The sequence below is a fragment of the Lolium rigidum genome, chromosome 7, assembly GCF_022539505.1.
Source record: "Lolium rigidum isolate FL_2022 chromosome 7, APGP_CSIRO_Lrig_0.1, whole genome shotgun sequence".
Lineage (NCBI taxonomy): Eukaryota > Viridiplantae > Streptophyta > Magnoliopsida > Poales > Poaceae > Lolium > Lolium rigidum.
The window spans coordinates 122,922,032-122,944,616 of NC_061514.1; the positions used below are offsets into that span (position 1 = coordinate 122,922,032).

At 46.4% G+C, this 22,585-nt stretch overlaps 2 protein-coding genes and 1 long non-coding RNA gene across 3 annotated transcripts; 1 reads left to right on the forward strand and 2 right to left on the reverse strand.

Moving 5' to 3' along the window:
• Positions 1 to 3,091: 3,091 nt before the first annotated feature.
• On the reverse strand, positions 3,092 to 4,060 carry LOC124669513 (cytosolic sulfotransferase 17-like). Its single transcript, XM_047206120.1, has one exon. The coding sequence runs from the start codon at positions 4,058 to 4,060 to the stop codon at positions 3,092 to 3,094; it is 969 nt and encodes a 322-aa protein (XP_047062076.1).
• Positions 4,061 to 8,927: 4,867 nt separating this feature from the next.
• Positions 8,928 to 9,955, reverse strand: LOC124669262. Its single transcript, XR_006992092.1, has 3 exons — positions 9,709 to 9,955; positions 9,442 to 9,625; positions 8,928 to 9,359 (listed from the first exon to the last, which is right to left on the reverse strand). It is a non-coding gene; the product is annotated as an uncharacterized LOC124669262 (long non-coding RNA).
• Positions 9,956 to 13,159: 3,204 nt separating this feature from the next.
• LOC124679505 (RING-H2 finger protein ATL52-like) lies at positions 13,160 to 14,536 on the forward strand. The gene has a single exon (XM_047215247.1). The coding sequence runs from the start codon at positions 13,160 to 13,162 to the stop codon at positions 14,354 to 14,356; it is 1,197 nt and encodes a 398-aa protein (XP_047071203.1). The 3' UTR covers positions 14,357 to 14,536.
• Positions 14,537 to 22,585: the final 8,049 nt, after the last annotated feature.

Consider the following 22,585-nt stretch of genomic DNA (forward strand, 5'->3'; position numbering starts at 1 on the left):
GCAAACAAACAGTTCTGGCCGTGCCCTGTGATCCCAACAAACGGGGCAAACAGAAGGTTATACTTGTTGGTGTTGTATGTTGTGTCGAAGCTCAGGCAGTCTCCATATAGTTTGTACATCTTGCATGAGAAGGCATCAGCCTAGAAAATACTCTGGACTTTATTTCCTTCTGCTAAGTCGAATGAGTAGTAGAATTCTGCATCATCTTCCTTTCTTTTCCTGAAGTATTCTAGGACCTGCATCATGTCGTTCTTGTTGTTCTCTTGCCTTATTTTGGTCATCTGGTTGCTCACATCCTTCTTTGTGTAGGGAACATTATTTGGGTTGCCACCTCTCAAGTAGGTTAGTATTGCCATGATCTTTCTAGTTGCCAACTTGACATAAGTGAATGTCCTTATGAATAGCTTCTCTTATGCAGTCATGTGCTTATGCGACCTAAGGAATTTGGTCTCTTCAGGGGGGGCACATATCATGGTTGTGTTGCAACTCTACCTTTGTCACTGTCCATTTTGTCGTTGGATCTTTGCGTGTCACAACAATTTTTGCTTCACAACCAGTGAGAACAACAACATTGTTGCGCTTCGTCTCTTCTTCTGGTACTGGTTTCCCTGTCCTGTCTGCTTTCTTTTCTTTCTTATTCTGTTTTCTCTCTTCCTTTATTTTTTCATCCACAACTTTCCCTCCTCTGTTGCATGTGAAAGTCTGTTCCTTCACACGCTTGCCATTGTATGTGTTGTACCTTACAATTGAGAAGCCACACGCAAAAGCATACTCATTGTAGAAAGCATAGGCTTCATCGTCCGTGTCAAAAATCATGTTCATTACAGGAACATGGTGACTAACACCTTCCTGGCTCTGCCGAACTACCGCAGTAACACTTTCATGCTCTAGGAAAAGGTTGATATCTTCCTGAGTAAGCTGCTCAACCCCTTCAGGCATTTCAATATCAACAGATGAACTCTCATCTTGGACAACATCTTCTTGCTGTGTTGGTGCTTTCGGTGTTACAGGCTCATCTTCTGGAGGTATGTTATCTGGTCCTGTATATTTCACATATCAGCTGTTCTTTCATCACTGCATTCTTCATTATGATCCCAGTCCCTGTTGTCAAATGTGTCTTCATTTCTGTCTGGCTCATCTTCATCAGCAAACTGTGGTTCTTCATCAGGTTCTTCATCATCTTATTCGTCAAGCATAAATGAGGATGACTGTTCTACAGAGTGAAAGATTTTTCAGACTGACAAATTTCGTTCAAAGAGTTGAAAAAATAGGGAAAATCAATGTCAACAAGCAAACACAAGTGTACCTGAGGCCCCATTGGTTCTATCATTGTGCTGCTATTTTTGCTGTAATATGGCTGCACATAATATAATTTTATTTTTTGGTTAGCTTCTATTATGAATCTTTATTCACTTTCAAAAATTATACATCCAACAAGATCTCTTTTTTCTTTGTTTTTTACCTGGGAGAGTGGTGGCGAAAAATTGTCAATACAGAGCAGCATGTTAGTGTATGACATATTCATGCCTTGGGACAGACAAACCCTGCATTTTTGTGGAAAGCAAGCAGAAAAATCATATCAATCATTATGAATAACAGACAAATAACATTGTTAAAATCTTACATTGGCATTGGTATCTATAGAAGAGGTTGGAAGCCTGCTGTCATAGCCAAATGCAGTGTGCATCTGCACAAACAAAACTTGAATTAGAAAATGCCTGGAAAATACATATCTTTTTTTTCTTTCTTTTTTCAATGTATTTACCACATGTAATTTTTTACTTCCATAATGTTTGAATACTTGGCTTACCTTTTTTTCAACATTTCTTTGTTATTTTCTTGAATGTAACTCAACCACTTAATTACTGGTGCCAATCAATTACTTTTGTACTACTAGTAACAGTACACGCACCGACCCACCAATACATAAATGCTAACAGAGGTTAAGACATAGTGGGAAGGTCTCTTTGCTACATGTACCACCGAGTCACTCACTATTCCTTTCACCTACCACCAGATATCTCCTCTCCTCCTTCCTCTGTAGGAACCCTAGTCGCTGCAAGGAGAGAAGGTGGAGAAGCTCACCGACCGTGCCTTTGCATCCGTATCTCGTAAGGTAATTGTTCTTTACTCCTTCTGTATTTGCTTCCCTCTGCCGAAACCCCTTTCCCCATTCTGCAAATGCGTTTATTTCTTACCCCACCACAACTCCGCCCACCACTCACGTGGATCATATTGCAAGGATCCAGCAAAGGCATATCACGACGGAACCATCCTCCAGGGAAGAAGATCGGCCTCCCAAAAAAAATACGATGTTGGATGTTTCAGCCACAAGTTTTAGATGTTCGTTTTCAACAACAACAAAATCAAACTCCAGAGCACGTGTTAGCCAGCACGGGCGCGGCGTCTGTCATTTCATCAAGGTGCAAGTTACTCCTGCCACCGATACCTATTAGGCAATCTGACACTGGACACAGCTTATACAGCACACATGCGTGCTCACCTCCCATGCCTCATTAAGCCCTACGTTCCAGCTTGACGCCTAATCCGCAGTAATAGCAGCAAACACATGGCTCTTTGTTAGTATATGTTTAGTTTATAGAATTATTTAGATCTCAGCCAGCAGATAGATGCTATATGGATCACAATTTTAAAATGCATGGTAGGCAGCGTGCCATTTGAGCTGTTTCTGTTGTTGCAGTGCCTACAATAAACAAGATGACATATCCATGGTACTTTTCAGACCTTAGCTCTATCACTTGCATGTTCCATTTTAAAAAAAAAAAAGCAATTTTTCATCCACTAGCCAGAGCACAAGCGTGGCGTGCCGCCGCGCCAGACATTGCTAGTCTTCTTAACATGACAACGCAGGTGTTTTATTGATTTACCCCAAAAAAGGCAATGCCATAGTCATACACTGCTTATTTTGTGCGCGGTCATCGATCGATGGCGCACTACTGTTCCTCGAATCCTGCATCTCTGGTCGTGCATACGTGCTTGCTTCTTCTCAGCATTGATCGCCCACTAGTCCTCGTTAATTAAGTAGCATATCTATACGTACGTACTCCTTGCTGGCCGGCCGGCCGGTGGCTCACGTGGACTCGGTGGCGGCGAACGTGAACCCCGATCCTCGCAGGGCTTCCTCGGCTATCTTGTCCAGACGCTCTGCCATCGCCGGCGTCAAGTGGTTGCTCCAGTCCCCGGCAACCCCCTTCCGGAAGAAAGTTCCATTCCTGAAGTTTCTCTGAGAACCACTCTTGTTCCCCTCCATGTTCTTCAGGGAAGCCATGCTGCATATCTCCACGATGTCCTGCACAACCCCCGCCGCCTCTTCCTCGCCGGAGAAGCCGCACCCCATGAACTCCGCCAGCTTCCTCACGTTGCCCGCGGGGTCACGGAGCATGTCTTCGTACCGGAGGAACAGCACCTCCTCCGGCCGCCTCTGGCTTGCCTCCCAGTACCCCGCGACGTGATGCCACTGCGGCCCGTAGAAGGCCTGGCTGTCGCAGAAGAGCTCGAACGCCTCCTCGATCGTGTAGGCTTCGTCCGCGAGCTTCTTCTTGGTGAAGAACCACATGGACACCAGCGCGTCCTTGGGGTCCCTGCAGATGTACACGATCCGGCCGCCGGACCCGCCGTCCACCGCCGTGACGCGTGCCGGCAGGAGGGTGTAGGGAATGTGCGTAGCGAGCAGTCGCGGCGAAGGGAGCGCCTCCAGTACGTCGCCCTGGTCATCCCACTCCAAATACTTCACGCAGTCGTGGGGGTTGCAACGACGGAGCGGGTGGCCAGGATGACGCGGCGGGTGCTTGACGCGGTTGAGGGTGGCGAAGGCCAGAGCCTTGAGCCAGGTGGTGCCGGACTTGGGGAAGCTGGCGAGGAGGACGTCGGACGGCCTCGGCTTGAACCGCGTCTGTGCGGCGGCTACGCCAGGGAGAAACGGCTCGGGTATCCAGAAGCCGCCGTACTGCCTGAGCAGGAACGGCGGGCACCGTGTCTCAAGCGGGAGCGAGGAGATCACGATCTCGGCCATGCCGTCGTCGTGAGGAGACGCGGCCATTGATCGGTGTGTTTTCGGTGCGTTGCTGCTTCGTCTGTCTTGCCATACGCCCATACTTGTAGGGAGTAGATTACATCATTATCATTCTCATTCTCTAGAGAGATAGTTGGCCACGCTTGCGACGCGTGGATTGGTACTGCTTTTCAGTTAATTCAGTACAGTAGTAGTAGGTACTATACAGTCGATTGATTGGTATCGATCTACTTTTTTTTTTTTTTTTTTTTTTTTTTTTTTTTGCGATTCAAGCACCTTCAGTACATCATGTATGACGCAGCGGCGTATCTTCGTTAGCTAGGAATGCCGATCTCGATTTGTCATTTTGCTTTTCCCATGTCGAGTTTGCCAGTAGTTGTGAATCGAAATGGAAGGCTACCGAAAAGTGGTAATAGCACACTAGCAAATAAAGGCGCGGCGGCACGCCGCGCCAGATCGTGGAAAATGTTTTGTTAATGTTTTTTTTGGTTAATAAGAATTTTTTTGTATTGTCTTGGAAAAAAAATTGTTGGTAAACAACGGCATTTGAGGTCGATATGAACAGATTATATTCTCTAATATATATCCAGAGGGAGGAGAATTACATTCACTTGCTAGTGAATTTTAATGTATGAACTGAATGAAAGTACATAGAATAGTATGTGCATTGACGATGAGATGAAACTGGACCAACTGTTGTTGCATAAACAGAGTCTTCATACTAAGGAGATGATTACACAACCAGGTATAATACAACGAAGGTGACAATAAACTAAGCATGGCAGAAAGAGTACTGGGGAGGCCAGCTAAAACATGGGACTAAAACATATTGTCTCAAAGGTCGAGTGGTCCTAGATACAGAGAGATCTAGAAGTGATTATAGTACAAAGCGATGCGCTTTAAACAACCAAGACGGAGCGTGTACAGGAGCCTTCATACTCGATATCAAACGGGGAGAAATTTCGAGATAGGAACCGATTGGAGACAATTTCATGAGAACTTAATCATCATCCGAAAAGTGGAGTGCTTTCTTTGACTTTGGATTCTTGTCGCCAGCAATATTTTTGCGCTTTGTTTTTGCAGATAAATTAGGAGGAACCTGCAGCAGCAAGAATACATAGTTAGTCAAGGAGCGAGAAGAAGGTGTCGTGGTAGGACAAATCAAATTTTACCTCGTCAGCTGTAGATGACGATGATGGTACATGCTGTGGTGTAAGATCCATGGATGGCGGCGGAGTTGTTTTGTCAGGGATCTAAACCTATTTTGTAGCTTGAGGAGCGTGGAGCTCTTCATGGACTTGTCCTGTCGCCGGATCATCTATGCCTTGTCACAGAGCAACATTAGTACTGACAGTTGGTTCAGCAATCTGTACCTGCAAATGGATGTGCAATGAATCTAATGATTCGCGTCTTGGAGTGGCAACAATTCTGAATTCTTTTCCCACAATTGCAAGTAGGTTTTGAGGCACTGTGTTGGCTTGTCCCCTGATGCTTGATAAAAGCGTTACTGCTTCTTTTCCAACAACAATTTCTCCACGAGGTCCAAAGAAATACAGGTCGGCAAATTTTGTAGCCTCATTATCTGCTGAGTCGATGTCAATTGCTCGGGTGATAAATCCGTATCTGATAGAGCTGTAACACAGGAGATACAGAAGCTGTGTAAGAAATTGTTGCGAGGAAGGCAGCAGTTTATGTGTAATAAGCATACCATAAATTAGGAGGAGATGGAGTATAGATGGCCATACCTTGGGAGAGGTACAGTTGTAGGGCATCGAGGACATTTGTAATCTCCATCTTCTAGGATCACTTTCTTCCAACATGCTGTGCAGCTCATGTAGTACCATCGCTTTTCTGTCTGAAGTTCGGTCATTTCTAACAGATAGTTTATAGCGTTGACCCTAAATACAGGCGACAACAGATTTAGTAAACGAAATGTGGGGTACATATTTTAGAAAGAGAATTGGATTTTATTGTTTTAAATTATGTTCGCTTGATTGTAATGATTTTATTGTTTTAAAAGCATAGCACTACTTCACGGGTCGTTATACCGTAGGTCTTGTAGTCTTGCCTAAGGAGTAATGACTCCAAACCAAGGTGCCTTGAAGTGGCAGGGTTGGTTGTTTCTAGGATTGCTCATGGCCGATGATGCATGCTCTATGTTGGTGCTTGTGTGGATGAGTTGGTACATTGCGAGCACAAATTGTTGGAGTCGCCATCTCATTGTTTGGAGCTGGAGCGGCCGAAATGGAGGTTGTCTCCATTGCACTTGTGGAAACTGAGATGTTGGAGTAGATACTAACGGTAAAACTCCAATGAATGTGGTAGGTTTATTTATCTGACAATGAAAATTAGTGGATGGGCCACCATTGAAAATGTTGTGGATTTATTCTACACAGGAAGTCCATGGTGCAAGGGATCCAAGTTTTACTTATATCTGATAATGAAAGTGAGTGGATGGGCCACCATTGTGCAAGGAAAACTTGACCAGCACAATACTGGATATTTTCTATATGGTGACCTTATATGAGACTTATTGAATCAATAAAAGGAAAACTGTATGCCATGGAAAAACTTCAGTAGGCTAATTCTGAACTCTCTCAATGGAAATGCACATGACATGAGATAAGTCTACTTGCCTCAAATAGGACAATATTCAATTATACATCTGAACTATGTTTGACAGCTTACAACGGACATGTTGAACTGTGGTAAGTAAGTTAAAGTGTAGATGAACTACATGAATTGTTTTGCATATCAGGGTATATGGAGCAATAGTGAACTTTCCACAACCGCAAGATGTTTCAAATAATAAATGGATAAAAAAAGGATTGCATGCCACCATGTATTGACAATAATATATCTGTACATAGAAAGTAGCATAGATAAAGCATGGTGGAGTGACACTGTCAAAAACTCATGGACTGAAACAGCAAAATCGCAGCATTAGAGCATGAAACCTGCACTGATATGATGAAGCAAAATTTGCAGAGCAAAAACTACCATAATGCGTACAATTAGGGAAGCAAAAATGCACCTAGCAATTACATGAAACTGGAAACTGACCGTGCACCTGACGAATAGAAAAGCTACCTCATGCAGCTATACAGACAGAACACGCAAATCATTCTAACCAAATCTTTTAGGGCTACTCCATCAGTTACCAAATCAGTAGTACTTGAGGAACACTGAAGATTGAACCAACTGCCCAACATCTCAGAGAAACCTGTCCAACAATCAATACTCAATACTTTCCGAGAATAAATGAATCATATACAAAATCATGCAAAGAGATAAACATGCGGATATAAGAGAATTCAAACAAACTGCAGAGTTCTCTGAAAAAAGAAAGAATGTTTAGTTGACGGGGAGCCAATTCGTGCTCTTGATCGTTGGGTTTATAAAACCAACTGCCCACTTTAAAGGGGTACCTGAATATTGCTGGCTAGCAGCCTTCACAACCTTCAGAAAGGTATAATGGATATCTTAGAAAGGGTTCCACGTGCTTGCTTGGTATATTAGATGGATTTAACTGTGTGTTTCACAAAGTTACACATTCAGACATTCAACTGAACCCGTATATTTAGATCTGTCTCAAATTTTACTACACCATTGAACATAAATGAAACAATAAAAACCTTGAATTCGAGAACTCGACACACTTGGTAACCAGAGAAACTGTAGGAGACCTGACACCGAGGAATCCAAATATCGAGGACTCCAATTCAGCTCATGTTCTTATTGGATCATCACACCACATCTGTTGGTTCTTGAAGAACAGGATCCAGTGCAATGTACAGTGCAAACCTGACATGGAAATAATGTCAATAAGTCCACAGTATTAGTATATAAATATAGGAAAGATTAATCTTAGTTGGTATTTATTATAGAACACATCTCAAATTTTACTACACCATTGAACATAAACGAAACAATAAAAACCTTGAATTCGAGAACTCGACACACTTGGTAACCAGAGAAACTGTAGGAGACCTGACACCGAGGAATCCAAATATCGAGGACTCCAATTCAGCTCATGTTCTTATTGGATCATCACACCACATCTGTTGGTTCTTGAAGAACAATATCCACTGCAATGTACAGTGCAAACCTGACATGGAAATAATGTCAATAAGTCCACAGTATTAGTCTCAGGATATAAATATAGGAAAGATTAATCTTAGTTGGTATTTATTATAGAACACATACCCACTTTTGCCCGACGGGAAATGTTTTTAGTAATGTATCAAATCTCTACATAATTCAGCTTAACTAACTATATTTAATCCTAAACGATCATCATGGTATTACCGTATTAGAGGCAAACATAGAAACAAGTTACATTTATAAGATGATTTATACGAAAATAATAAGTTGCATCAAAAAAAAGGAAAATCCTCAAATGGATATGCAGTCAAATTAATCCAACAAAACAACTTACGTAGATGGAAATGACTCTAACCATATTGATATACCCATGATATTAACCATGTTTTTCATGTTATCCCTCAAAAATATTATCCAAACAAAAGTATTTGTCGTTACATGAAAGGATAGATGCGATACAATATACAAAGAATCCACGATTGACTTCCTTAGACAATAGCCCTACTAAGTCCAGCTCCATATCCGTTTCCAGGACTCTGCACTCTGTAAGTAACGTTCAGGCGTGAATTAAACCCTTAAATTTGTATAAAAAGGAGAAAACCCTAGAAAAGGTCTAAGCTTAAGTAACTACGACCTGCAAATATAATGCTTTGGATTGATACAAAGAATCCACGATTGACTTCCTTAGACAATAGCCCGTCCAGCTCCATATCCATTTCCAAAACTCTGCACTCTGTAAGTACGTTCAGGTGTGAATTAAACCCATAAATTTGTATGAAAAGGAGAAAACCATAGAAAAGGTCTAAGCTTAAGTAACTACGACCTGCAAATATAATGCTCTGGATTGACATTTTCCTTGAAGTTTCAGTTATTACTCAGAGTAATACATGAATCATCACCAAGGATCCCCTGCCAATAAAAGAATGTAGACAAAGGCTGCAAATAACCCAGAGCTCATGCAGTGTATCTCCTGTAAAAAAAAACTAATGTAGTTACCAAATATTATTACCTCAACTGTACAACCATCCAGTTATATTTACCAATTTCAGCCACAGGTAGCAAACCTTAGAAATTAGAATGTCTTGTTAAAAAAAATTAGAATGTACACAGGAGACATACCACACCTCGCACAATGAAGAATCTAAGGGAGGGAAAATGCGGATGGCAGAAAATTTGCCTTCCTTGCTCTATGTGCATCACCAGAGCACCAGACAGAACCAACCTGCAAAACAGATGAAGAACCCTAGCTGAAACAACCATGGTCAAGACTGATCGGAAAAAGAGGAACGAAGCAAAAAATCTACCATCAACCGAGAGAAGATGCACGAACCGAAAAAACAGGAATGGAGCAAACAGCCTGCCATCTACCGAGAAGATGCACAGGAGGGAGTTCCTCCTCTTGCTCCTCTCCTGCTGCTGCTCAGTTGGAGGTCACGGTGTCGGCAGAGGCCGTTTCCATTTCAGATTGGTTTCCAGAACATCATCTTCCTACACAATTTGGTCAATTAAATCATCCAGCAGACAATCGAGTCCTAAATTCATGACATGTTGATATGGAGAGTGATGCGTACCAGCGGGCTTTGTAGGGGATACGGCGGCCATCCAGATAGCTTCCCCGACGGAGAACCACCAACCACCCACCGATGGGAAGGGACGACATGGCCGAAGGGGGTTTCCAGGAGGTGGCTACCGGCGTCGATGTAGTGGAGAAGGAGCTTGGGCTCCATGAGATGCAGGCAAAGTAAAGGAATACCTGCTCCACGAGGAGGATCAGCCGGAGGTGCGGCATCTGAGCAGCGCCGGCGACCAAGCCCATGGCGACGTGGAGGGCGCCGCGCCGTTCGCGCCGCCCGGCCGCCCTCCCGCGCGTCGGCGCCGCCCATGTGTGTTCAGCCGCTCGCCGCCCGTGGCCGCCCGCGGCCGCGCCGCCTCTCCGCGCGTCGGCGCCGCCCATGTGTGTTCGGCCGCTCGCCGCCCGTGGCCGCCCGCGGCCGCGCCGCCCTCCCGCCCGTCCCCGCGCTGCGCCGCCCGCGCGCCGCTGGCCCGTCGACCTCCCGCCGCGCCGTCCGTCTGCGCGCCCCGCCGCCCATCCTCCGCACCGCTGCGCCGCTCGTCCCCACAGCCCGCGGCGCCGCCCGACCCCCTCCCATCCTCCGTGCCGTCGCGCGTAGATAATCCAAGAGGAGGTGAGAAGAGAAAGGAGGCAGGACATCAGAGTCAAAGCGGTGTTGATAAGCTGGTCCACCACTAACAGCAAAAGCCACACTAATAATGCACCAAAGCATACCATAGCAGATGTAGGTAAATGCTAGGGAGCACCGAACCATAAACAGTAAAGAATCTATGTAGATCAAACTAACAAGGAAACATACGTGTCAGCTCAACATTAACCCAAAAAATAATCCAAAATTAGGAGAAAAATCGAAGTTGTTGCACTTTAGTATAGTAGTTATGAAATTCCTCGATTGATTCGGCAGTGTAACAAATCTCCGCGGAGTGAGCGTGTTAGTTCAACTTATCTCCGGCAGCGAAACGGGGCTCGGTCCGAGCTATTCATACGGGAGATAAAATGGGTGAAAACGACAAAAACCAACCCTTGGTCAAACTTCAGTAAAAATAGAACTTTTAGGAAAACTATTTTTCTGAATAATCCGTAGTACGCGGCTAGGGGTTGACCTCCACATGGTAGCGCCGAGCTACGAGGTGCCATGGATCTGCTAGCATGGCATACCTAAGCCCATCGGCCTCTACGATGGCGCTATATGTTGGGGCGCTACCCTATGTATGCTCACGGAGTGTTTGGAGTGGACTGGGTGCTACCCTCTGCGATGGATACAAATGGAACAGATGTGCGACTGGTACTTCGACGACATCCAGACAATCACGAACAAAATCAGCAGCATCCAAGCGGTCTCCGCGATGTACCAGAGTCTCCGGAAGCAAATCATGAGCCTAATCATGGTGTGCGGCCGTGGGAAGCCATCGTCATCGTGGCTAGCCGACAAGGAGTGGAGCTGAGAATCCTCGTTCAACCAAAAGCACTAGGCGTTGCACCCTGTCATGACAAACAATACTCCAGCACTCGTGGCGGCCCCAATGCAACTTGCCGGAGAAGTCCGTTGTCGTGTTGTTGAAATCCTGGATGTTTGAGAACTCCTCCGTCCATAAATTTTAGATTTAAATGCCATTTTAATCACTCAATTTCTTGAGTGCATTGCTATGATTCTAGCATTTTTTAACTGAACACAAGTCCATGACATCTCAATTTTTACTGAAAATTTTAGAAGCTCAATCTTATATATCGTTTCATGTACCCAAATGTCAAGGAGAAGGACATGTTGATGTTATACCATAACCCTGTTTGACTTGGAAATTTTTGCCAAAGCCCAACCCAGTAAGCTCTCCGAAATCCCTTATCAGCATAGTGCCACGGGTAACGGTGCTACCGAACATGGGGTAACGCTGGACCAGGTTGTGCCATGCTAGCAGCACTGGCAGAGCTTCCTTAAGGCCAAACTAGGGCATGGCCCGCCCATGTTTTTTGCGCAAAAAGTTAACCCCTATGCATCCAAGCCTCTAAGACCCAACCTACCACCATAAGCACGCATTGCCTCCCTCGGCTGCATGTACAATTCATCAAAAGAAAATAGCCCCATGTTCACTGCATTTTCCTTGTCACTCATTTGTTCCTCTCTCTCAATCACGAGAGAAGCAATGGTGTGCGTCGCTACTTCCTAGGTTTACCTATTAGTATCAAGTACACATGGGAATTTGGATGAGGTAGTGAAGCAGAGGAGGCATGGCCGCATGGGGGAGGGGTGGCAGCCGGCCAGGGAGTCATCGCGTCCCACATGCACGGGGCCGGCCGGTAGCCAATGGTGCGACACAATGGTACTATATGCGACCTAATTGATCCCTTCTCTTCTCTAGTTTCCCTGCCAAGATAATCTTCTTTCTTTTTTTAGTTCGTAATTTATATCATATGTTGTTCATACTTGACTGAATCGGAAATTTGTTCTTCAATTTTGCAAACTGCAACAATCAATAGCAATAAGAAAGGCTCCTCATAGAAAATCCGTTGGCAGCATCAAATTATTCTTTGCCCTAGCACAAGGCAATTGGAATAGCAACAACGCAATAATTTCAGACAAATGAACCGGTCAGTTTATAACCAATGGGAATAGAGTGGTTTGATCAATGACTGATTTCTAGTGAAGTGGTGTGTTTGAGAACAATTATTTAATTTTCCTTTAGCCTGGCCCATTAAAGAATTTTTTTTGGGCTCCGCCACTGGCTAGCAAGGCATAGGGCATGGATCACGGGGTTATGATGCAGACGATAGCGTTCCAGTTGCATGCGCTACGTTTTTGCAGTAAATTTAGAAATAATTTCAAAACAAGGCTATTTTGTGCTGAAGTTTACCAAAAAAATAAAGTTTTGTCGTTTGGAGGAGATAAAAATGGGCCGCCGACAGCCCGAGACCCAAAAATTCAGCAGGTGGAGTGAGGAGTACCACCAAAAGTTAGATGCAGCATCACATCTGGACATACCTCACCCTCAAAAAACAATCTGGACATAGCTCATGCCAGGGCTGCCGGGCACGTCACAACTGGAGTCATCGTCTCGTCAGGCGGCCAGGGGTTTCCAGGTCAGAAGATTGACGGCGGAGGAAAGTTATCCGTCCACCGCCACCAGCAGCATCCGGTACCCCGCACTTGGGCGAGGAAATCCACTGCTTTTACCATCTTCGAGCCAAAATATTCTACGCGCCAAGTCCAACTTGGCCACCAACCAACCATCCAACTATCCCGAGCCGCCCGTTCCCTCTCGCCTTCCCCAGACGAGTCGAGTTCGAGTCGACGCACCGCCCGCTGATGTCATGTCCCCACCCCAGCGCGAACAAAAACAAAGAGTCCAACTGCACGCGCACTTGCACGATCATCCTCCCACTTTCCCCGGCCGCTCTTCCTCTACCGGTCTACGGCCGATGCCGCCGGCGTCGCCGCCCGCCTGATCGAAGCCATGCCGCGCCACCACCGCCGGATCCTCTTCGAGTACGACGACGACCATGGCGCCTGCGACCCCTGGGCCGGCTGCCCCTCGCCTCCCTCCCCGCCTCCTTACACCTTCCCTCCAACCCCAACCCCGTCCCCCTCGCCCTCGCCTTCCGATTGGTCATTCCTGATCACCCCTCCCGTCCCGGGCTGCGCGCCGGCCCCGTCCCCCGATCGCCAGCCCGCCGCAGGCCGCAGAAACCAGTGGGCAACAAACACCTACCCTCCCTTGCCAGTCCCCGCCCCGACCGGCGGCGGCGACGGCCACCACCGCCGCTTCGTCACCAACGTCCTCATCGCCGCGGCGGCGCTCGCCTTCCTCTCCCTGATCCTCTTCGGCGTCTCGGTCGCCGTCCGCCGGCGGCAGGTACGGCGGCGGCGCAGGCAGGCCCTCCTCGCCCCGGCGCCCGCCGCGACCACCAACGACCCGGAGGGCGGCGGCGGGGGCGGCGGAGGCGTGGTGCACCACGTCTGGTACATCCGGACCGTCGGGCTCGACCCGGCCGCGATCGAGTCCATCGCCGCCACAAGGTACCGCGCGGGGGCGCCCGGGCTCCTCGGCAAGGCCGACTGCTCCGTCTGCCTCGGCGAGTTCGCAGATGGAGAGCTCCTCCGCCTGCTGCCCAAGTGCGGCCACGCGTTCCACGTCCCCTGCATCGACACTTGGCTCCGCGCCCACGTCAACTGCCCGCTCTGCCGCTCCGACGTCATCGACACCGCCGCCACGCCCGCTGCTATTGGAGTCGAGGCCGATCCAGTAACTGATCCAGTTGCGAACGCCAACGCCGCAGCCGAGCAACTGGCTGCCGCGAGCGATCCAACGCTGGAGCAGGAAGACGAGGACAACGACCAAGAAGCATCGCACGTTGCAGAAGACCAGCGCGACCACCAACCCAGCTCGCCAGAGCCATTGCCATTGCCATTGCCGCAGCCCCCGTGCCCGCTCGCGCGAAACATGCGGCGCGCGGCTTCCATGGACGCGGCGATGGTCTCGGCCGCGGCGGACGTCGCGGCGTTGGATCGGCTGCCGGAGGCGGCCCCCGAAGGGGAGCAGAGCGACAGGGAGAAGGACCTGAGCACCGAGACGCCCGCGCCCGCCGCCGGTCCCCCGAGGTTCTTCTTCTCGCGGCATTGCCGTGCTCGGAGCTCTGTGCTGCCCTTGTGACGGCCGGCCACCGAGATCCCGGGCTGAATTTTGATCCAGTGCTGCTAATAACGTGCCGTCATCAGTAGTGGCTCCATGTGTGTAATATACTCCTTGCTACCTGTAATCTCAAAACTGGTGATTACAAGTTTAAACCCCGGAATGCAGTAAAGAGAAACCTGCAATCGATAAGTTCATACATGCGTCTTGCACAGTGTACATATTTGTCGTTCTTCCCTGCAAACTGGATTCATCAGGCTCACCAGTCCAATTACCGTACCAAGCCTGATTTGTTGTTTGCGCTTTTAGCTCTGAACTCTCTGATCTCTGATGTTGCTGTCCTGTTCTCCTTCAAGTGCAATTAAGAACAGAGATCATCCCAAAACAAGAATAGAGAGACAGAGATGTGGGAAGATGATGTTCTTCTGGGCGAAGCAGACATTGCACTTTTGTGCTCTTTCTTTGTTTCACTCTACTACTATAAAAGGATGGCAAAGTTTGTGCTAGTACATACATTAGAAATTGGACAAACCTTCGACAATTTTCTTATGTACAGAGGGAGTGCATTTTTTTCTCTTCAACTAAGTCTAGTAACATGGGAGGGAGCCTCATCGTCTGTCCCAACTTCATGAAATTGTAGACACGAGAGATTTGATTTACTCATCCTTGAAATCTATGTTCTGATTACAGTAACTAATCGTCTGAACATGCTCCCATGTGGTAGTGGTGCAGCACATGATTAGCTTGGGGTTGCTTGATCAGGCGTATCTGATCAACTACGCAAAAATCATTTCGGTCAACACGGCGCGCTAGTGCAGAGTGCAGATGAAGATCTCCTCATGTTTCCACTAGCTTTCTTGTGGCATCAATTTTCTTTCCGACAAGTGCAAATAGAGATTCAGAGATGTGCTCGCGCCACAGATCATACTCCTGACAGACAGCACGAAGGTATCACTGAATTGTTCCCCGGCAGGGGGCGGAACAACTTGCTCAGGGGAATTTGCAGTATGCATGAGATGAGAAGAACACTCTCCTGGAATCACGTTTTGATGTCTCTCTCGCTGTCACATCTGTCTGTGCATTAGATCTAATTAAGTCCATAGATATCATAAGAAAAAGGTAACCGGGTAGTCTCGCTGCCGAGTATAGGGTGATGTGGCAGCCGATGAAAACAGCGCCTCGTCTTCGGTCTTGGTAGACGATGGCGGCGTCGTTCGGCGTCTTTACCTTGTTGAAGATATCGTCTTTGCTTATCTCATCGTCACACTTGGGAGCGATGTCATTACCTTGTCGAAGACATCGTCTTTGCGGGTGGCATGGGGGTTAGTGGCTCGGCTTCAATAAAGGAGGCAGTATGTCTCAAGCCAAGACGAAGTTCTACTTGACGCATGTTTTCATTGATCTGGCCCACGTGTCGTGTTCCAGAAGGCTTCGATGGCGAATTCCACTGGGTAACTCATGCCTAGAGATTGTCAGATCGGATGGGACTCGATAGCGCGCAACCGTGTTTTTTTATCGTTTGGGTTTCGGAGGAAGCGATGTGAAGCTCCTATTGCCATCGTGGATATGTCTTTAGTTTCATGGTCATATCATAGGCGGAGAATGGCATGGAAGTTGAGATCTGAGGACTAATATTGGTGGTTCGAGTCATGGTGGAGATGAGGGATTAGCTTGGTGATTCGTGACTTGGAGAAGCTGCATCGGCAAGTGGGGGCGTCGGCGCATGAGAAATTCAGAGTCTAATCTTCGGAGTGAAATCCCAAGGTCTAACATTAACTGGTTGTGCCTAGTAATAGCCTTGTTAGGCATTGCTTTTGAGAGCGTGGACCTTCTCCACGGTGTAAACTTACGATCTATGATCAGAAAGCCGATGCCGTTTGTGCAATGTTTCCATTTTGAAGGCGTCGCATTTGAAGAAGATGGATTTATGGTGGTGTGGTGTTTGGTCTACTTCTACAAGGAATAAATAATTATCGGGGATTTTTCTTTTTTGTAATTCCTCTTTTTTTTTGGTTGTGTGCGCCCGTATTGCCATTAGGGCAATGCGTTGTTGCAGATGCATGGTGTAGTTGCTATCTTCACAATATTAAAATATTTCACTTGTTAAAATAACAGATATGCGCATGAAGGAAAATTAATTACACAATCTAAAGGTTATAGTAAATGCTTTAGGCATGTTCAATGGTATTGAAGGGACACCTTTTTTAGCACTCTAAAATATAATTGCTACATTACTTTATCTCTTGTACTCACGGTGGCTTGTCACGGTGGTGGGCCGAAAATGTTGTGTTAAGCGGGCCTATGGTGACGAGTGTGCAAGGGAAGAATTTGTGGGATTTAGTATCACATCGGTATAGAAGGAGATCGGAAAAGATTTATAAAGCTAAAGATAACTCCTAAGGGCATGTACAATGGTGATATCTTAGTAATGCCACGTAGGATAAATGCTAATGTGGAGAAAAGAGGAAGTTAGAAAAAGATTTTGCCTTCTGTTAGTTAAGAGATGATCTCTTAGCATAATCTCTCTCACCACATATTTAGGATGACTAGTTACTAAAGATAAGATTAAAAAATAACCCATTGTACATCATATTTTGTTATCATATCTAGATTACATGGCAAAGTTAAGATAAGACAGTCTTATCAACCATTGCACATGCCCTAAGGGCACGTACAATGGTGATATCTTAGCACTGCCACGTAGGATACTACCTCCGTTTCAAGAAATAAGGCGCATACGTATTTCAAGATGAACTTTGACAATAAAAATTGATCAACAAATTTTTAATTATATTATATGTAATTAGTATCGTTGGATTCATATTGAAAAGAACTTTTTAATGATACTAATTTTATACAAATAATGTTTATATATTTGAAGTAATTCTTGGTCAAACAAAAAACACGTAAAACGTGGACGTCTTATTCCTTGAAACGGAGGTAGTATCTCTTAGCACAATCTCTCTCATCACATATTTAGGATGTCTCGTTACTAAATATAAGACTAAAAAATAATTTATTATATATCATGTTTTACTGTTATATCTAGATCAGGTCTTATCTGTCCTAATCTAATACGGAGTACTACGTATATGGTCTTCGGTTGGCTGGTAACGGACCTAACAAGTGTTACATTTTATTGGCCAATTTATCTGTGAACTGATAACTACTGTCGGTTGAGTAGTTTTGACTTTGGAATTGACTTTTCTATGGAGAGAGCTCCCGCGCTACAATACCTCTTCCGGATCGGTGGCTGCACGCGCTTGTGTAGGCTGCAGTTGTGTTGACCGGATAAATATGTGACAGATTTGTAATACTCCTATATTCGTACTGAAACCATTTCTATTATTCCAACATGTTCGGTTGTAAATTCGCCCAAAAAAAGTCGATTTTTTTTAAAATAATACACATTTTTTTATTTAATTCCAGAAATAGCGCGCGATTTCAAAAAATTCCAAAACTGTGACCCGGTCGGTCGGTCATTAGCTGACCGATCGGTCACTAGTAGTCCAACTACGAGTCGGCTGCTGTGGCTTGTCAGATGGAAGAAGTAATTGGTGGATAGCTGACCAATTGGTGTAATTGGTGGATAGCTAACCAATTGGTCACGACCGATCGGCCTTCTACTGTCCGACCAACTGATGATTTGCATGGATTTAGTTTGGATTAGTACTAATGATATCTCTGGCACTTCTCCCCCATTCTTTTTCCGCCACCGCTTTCCCGCCATATCTTCCCCCTCTCTCGCCACCGATCTCCCGCCACCGCTCTCCCGCCATATTTTCCCGCCACGCTCTCGGATTTTTGCCTATAAAAAGCATGGATCGACACATTTCGGTGCATAGGTACTTCTACCCCTCTTTTTCGTGCCATCTCACACTTAGCTAGCATGAGCGTGCCGTGCTCTGACCAGGAGTCTAGGCCGGCGAAGGCTAAGGCTGCAAGTTTGCCCCCGTGTGTGAGAGCGGAGCGGTGTTGGTGCGGCAGTCTTGCAAAGGTTAAGCAGGTGGAGGATTTCTCTGATCAGTTTGGCATGAAATTTTTCATGTGTGCGAACTATGAGCATGATCCACCCCGAAGTTCAGCTTCGTCGTCCACCAGGCCACCGGTATGTTTTGACCTAATTTTATTTAGGCATAATTTTATTTATGAATATGGTTTAATGTTACTGTTTGTGTTGCAGTCTCCACTGCCCCTATGCAGATGGTTTCACTTGATAGACACGGAGCAGCCGGATTGGGCGCGCCAGGAGGTTGAGGAGAAACACCGGCGTGCGTGGGCAACCTTCTTTGAGGAGGAGCGTCAGAAAAAGGCTCGTGCTAATGCTAAAGCAGAGCGAGAGAAGCAGATCCAGAAATTAAGGGCGGAACAAGCTCGAAATCGCGAGGTGAATTAGAAGAGGATGGATGATGAGGCTGCACGTAGGTTTGCATAGCCGACGGTGGAGGTGGAGAAGCCCACGCCAGTGGTGGAGGTGGAGGTGGAGCAGCCCACGTCGGTGGTGGAGGTGGAGCAGCCCACACCGGTGGTGGAGGTAGAGGTGGAGCCGCCCAGGTGGAGGTGGAGTTGGAGGCGGCGGTTGCGGGGTCGAGTTCTGGAGCGCGTCGCAGTCCTCGTCGGCATCGTCGTATTGTGGAGGCGTCGGCGGCTGCCGTCTTCTACGATGAGGCGGCGGTGGTCGGTCAAACGGGAAGTCCCTATCACCGAGGATGAGTCCAATTCTGGTGCATGAGTCGCGCCACCTCGATGGGCACCAGCACCCTATTTGGTCGCGCCTCCTTCTTGGTGCCGCTGCCGGACGCCTCGAAGTCGTTCTTCTTCTTCCCCATGGTGATGTGGCGGCGCGCGGTGGTGCGGGTGCAAGCGGAGGTGTCGGTGGTGTGGGCGATGGCAGGGACGATGACCGTCAACTTTTAAAAGCCAGGCGCGCGCGAGACACGATGCCATTGATGGAGGCGCAGAAGCCCAGCCGCCGCCTGCCAGTGCGCGTGCAGAAGAGGCAGTCACGACATTGATGGTGAAGGCAGCGGCGCAGACGCGGAAGCGATGACCACCGAAGCGACGTCCGCGGAAGCGATGTGCTCGATACAACCCTATGGCTCGCTTCCAGCGGACCCGATGGAAAAGCGAGCAGTCACTTGCCGTGTCCGCCGCGTCGCATCCTAGACCAAATATGCATCGCGTTTGTGTCTCCGCGAACGACCGGTCACTATGCGTCAGGCCGCTGAACCTAATTCCTGACGCATTTTAGGTCCACGTGGATGCAAATGGTCGTTGAGCATCCGTTTGCGTCGCCTCGTTGGAGATACCTAAGTCTGTCTCAAAACTAATCATGTAATCACATCTCAAAACTAATCATGTAATCACATTTTTGTTGTCGATCTGCATGCATTAGCTTGCTGCGTGGTGCGGCTCGCGCGCGCATGCTGCTGCATGGCTTTTGCGCTGCTTGCCCGCGCAGCAGCACCGATCGGCCACCAGCAATCGGCTATCACCGATCGGTTTGCTGATCGCCGATCGGTCGACGTGTGACCGACCGAGTCACAATTTTGCAAATTTTTAAAAACGCATGACACTTCTGCATTTTATAAAATAATTCGCATTATTTAAAAAAAATCTCCCAAAAAAAGCACGTTCAGTTGTAGGGAGCTGCGTGTCAACTCATAACTCGTGCTTCCCAGCGAGTCGACATGAGCATCGTCAACATTAGGACTTAGGAGTACAATTCTCTCTCGAACTCCGTAGAAAATACGCCGAACAACCCAAGCCGGGAACAGCCCGTGCAACGAGCAGGTTTTTTTTTTGTCGGTCGGAATCTCCAAAATTCCTGAAGAAACTGAAATCTCCGCTATTACCTCCGAGAATTATTGACATCGATATTTTTTTTGGCTATTTATATATTTAAATTCTAGTTTCTGTACGGTTAATTTACGTTAGAAATTTCTTTGTTTTGTGCTCAAATATTTTTAATTTTAATTTTTTAGGGGATGCTTGCATGGAGGTGATGAACTTGATGATGATGATGATGATGTACTTTTGGCAGTATCTACGGCTGAAAAATATTTGATGACCCCTTTTGTAACTATGATGAAGTGATATATACTAACCCCTCAGATGATGATGAATTTACGGTGTTAGGATGACACCCAGTTTTATTTTGGTGGTAGGATGACACCATAGTAGTGTAGGATGAACTTGTGATCCACTTTTGGATGATCATGCATCCCTTCTTAGTTTAGCATTTGCTGTCAACACTTGTGTAGTTCTATTGCTCTGTTATGAATTGATTCATGGATGTGATCGATTACTTGTTCTTCTTATGCCGTGCTAGTGGTATGTGGTTTTCCTCGGACGGGTTCGAGGAATCTACAGCTCATTGAGGATCTGTCAAGACCAAGTCAGTGGCTACTCCAACAACAGCTACCGAGGGTATGAAACATTGGAGGAGGCACATTGATGTCTACGGGAGCTTCTATTCTTGTAGACAGTGTTGGGCCTCCAAGAGCAGAGGTTTGTAGAACAGCAGCAAATTTCCCTTAAGTGGATCACCCAAGGTTTATCGATCTCAGGGAGGAAGAGGTCAAAGATATCCTCTCAAGCAACCCCGCAACCACAAAGCAAGAAGTCTCTTGTGTCCCCAACACACCTAATACACTTGTCGATGTAAAGGTGCACTAGTTCGGCGAAGAGATAGTGAGATGCAAGTAATATGGATGAGTATGAGTGGTAATAGCAATCTGAATAAAATATGGCAGCGAGTAAACATGCAACAAAACAAGTAAACAAACGGAGATTCGATGCTTGGAAGCAAGGCCTAGGGATCCCGCTTTCACTAGCGGACACTCTCAACAATGATCACATAATAGGACTACTCTACACCCTCTTGTTGGATGATGAACACCACTAACCGTGTAGGATTACACGAACCCTCAATGCCGGAGTTAACAAGCTCCACAGTATTCGATATTCATGTTTAAATAACCTTAGAGTGCAAGATAGATCAACACAATCACACCAAGAACTAACATAGCATGCACACTGTCACCAACACACTATGAAGGAGGCATAAATCACATCAATACTTATCATAGCAATAGTTAACTTCATAACCTACAAGAGATTACAATCATAACCCACGCCAAGTACTACACGATGCACACACTATCACCATTACACCGTGCAGGAGGAATAGACTACTTTAATAATATCACTAGAGTAGCACATAGATGATATTCAACTAGATCACATAAAGAGAGAGATGAACCACATAGCTACAAGCTGGAGCCCTCAGCCCCGGGGTGAATTACTCCCTCCTCATCATGGAGACAACGATGGCGGTGAAGATGGCGGTGGAGACGACGGTGGAGATGACTCGGAGGCAATTCCCCGTCCCAGCAGGGTGCCGAACGAGACTTCGTCCCCGAATTGGAGTTTCGCGATGTGGCGGCGCCCGGAGTCTTTCTCGGAGTTTCGTCAAGAGGTACCGCGTTTTTAGGTTGAAAGGGGTTATATAGGCGAAGAGGCGGCGCAGGAGGGCCGACAGGTGCCCTCACCCTAGGCCGGCGCGGCCGTGGTCCGGCCCGCGCCGCCTTATGGTGTGGTGGCCCCCGGCCCCTCTCCGACTCTTCTTCGTGTTCTGGAGCCTTCCGGGAAAAATAGGAGGTTTGGCGTTGATTTCGTCCAATTCCGAGAATATTGCCCGAACAGCCTTTCTCGGAACCAAAAACAGTAGAAAACAAAGAATCGGCCTTTCGGCATCTCGTCAATAGGTTAGTTCCGGAAAACGCATAATAATGACATAAAGTGTGAACAAAATATGTCGGTATTGTCATAAAACAAACATGGAACATCAGAAATTATAGATACGTTGGAGACGTATCAGCATCCCCAAGCTTAGTTCCTACTCGTCCTCGAGTAGGTAAACGATAAAAGATAATTTCTGAAGTGACATGCTACCAACATAATCTTAATCATACTATTGTAAAGCATATGAGATGAATGCAGCGATTCGAAGCAATGTTAATGCAATGAGTAAACAATTGAATCATATAGCAAAGACTTTTCATGAATAGTACTTTCAAGACAGGCATCAATAAGTCTTGCATAAGAGTTAACTCATAAAGCAATAAATTCAAAGTAAAGACATTGAAGCAACACAATGGAAGATTAAGTTTCAGCGGTTGCTTTCAACTTGTAACATGTATATCTCATGGATAATTGTCAATGCAAAGCAATATAACAAGTATAATA

What these genes read in the sequence shown, in the direction of transcription:
- LOC124669513 (XM_047206120.1), bottom strand. Translation starts at nt 4,060, where the DNA reads ATGGCCGCGTCTCCTCACGACGACGGCATGGCCGAGATCGTGATCTCC.
- LOC124679505 (XM_047215247.1), top strand. Translation starts at nt 13,160, where the DNA reads ATGCCGCGCCACCACCGCCGGATCCTCTTCGAGTACGACGACGACCAT.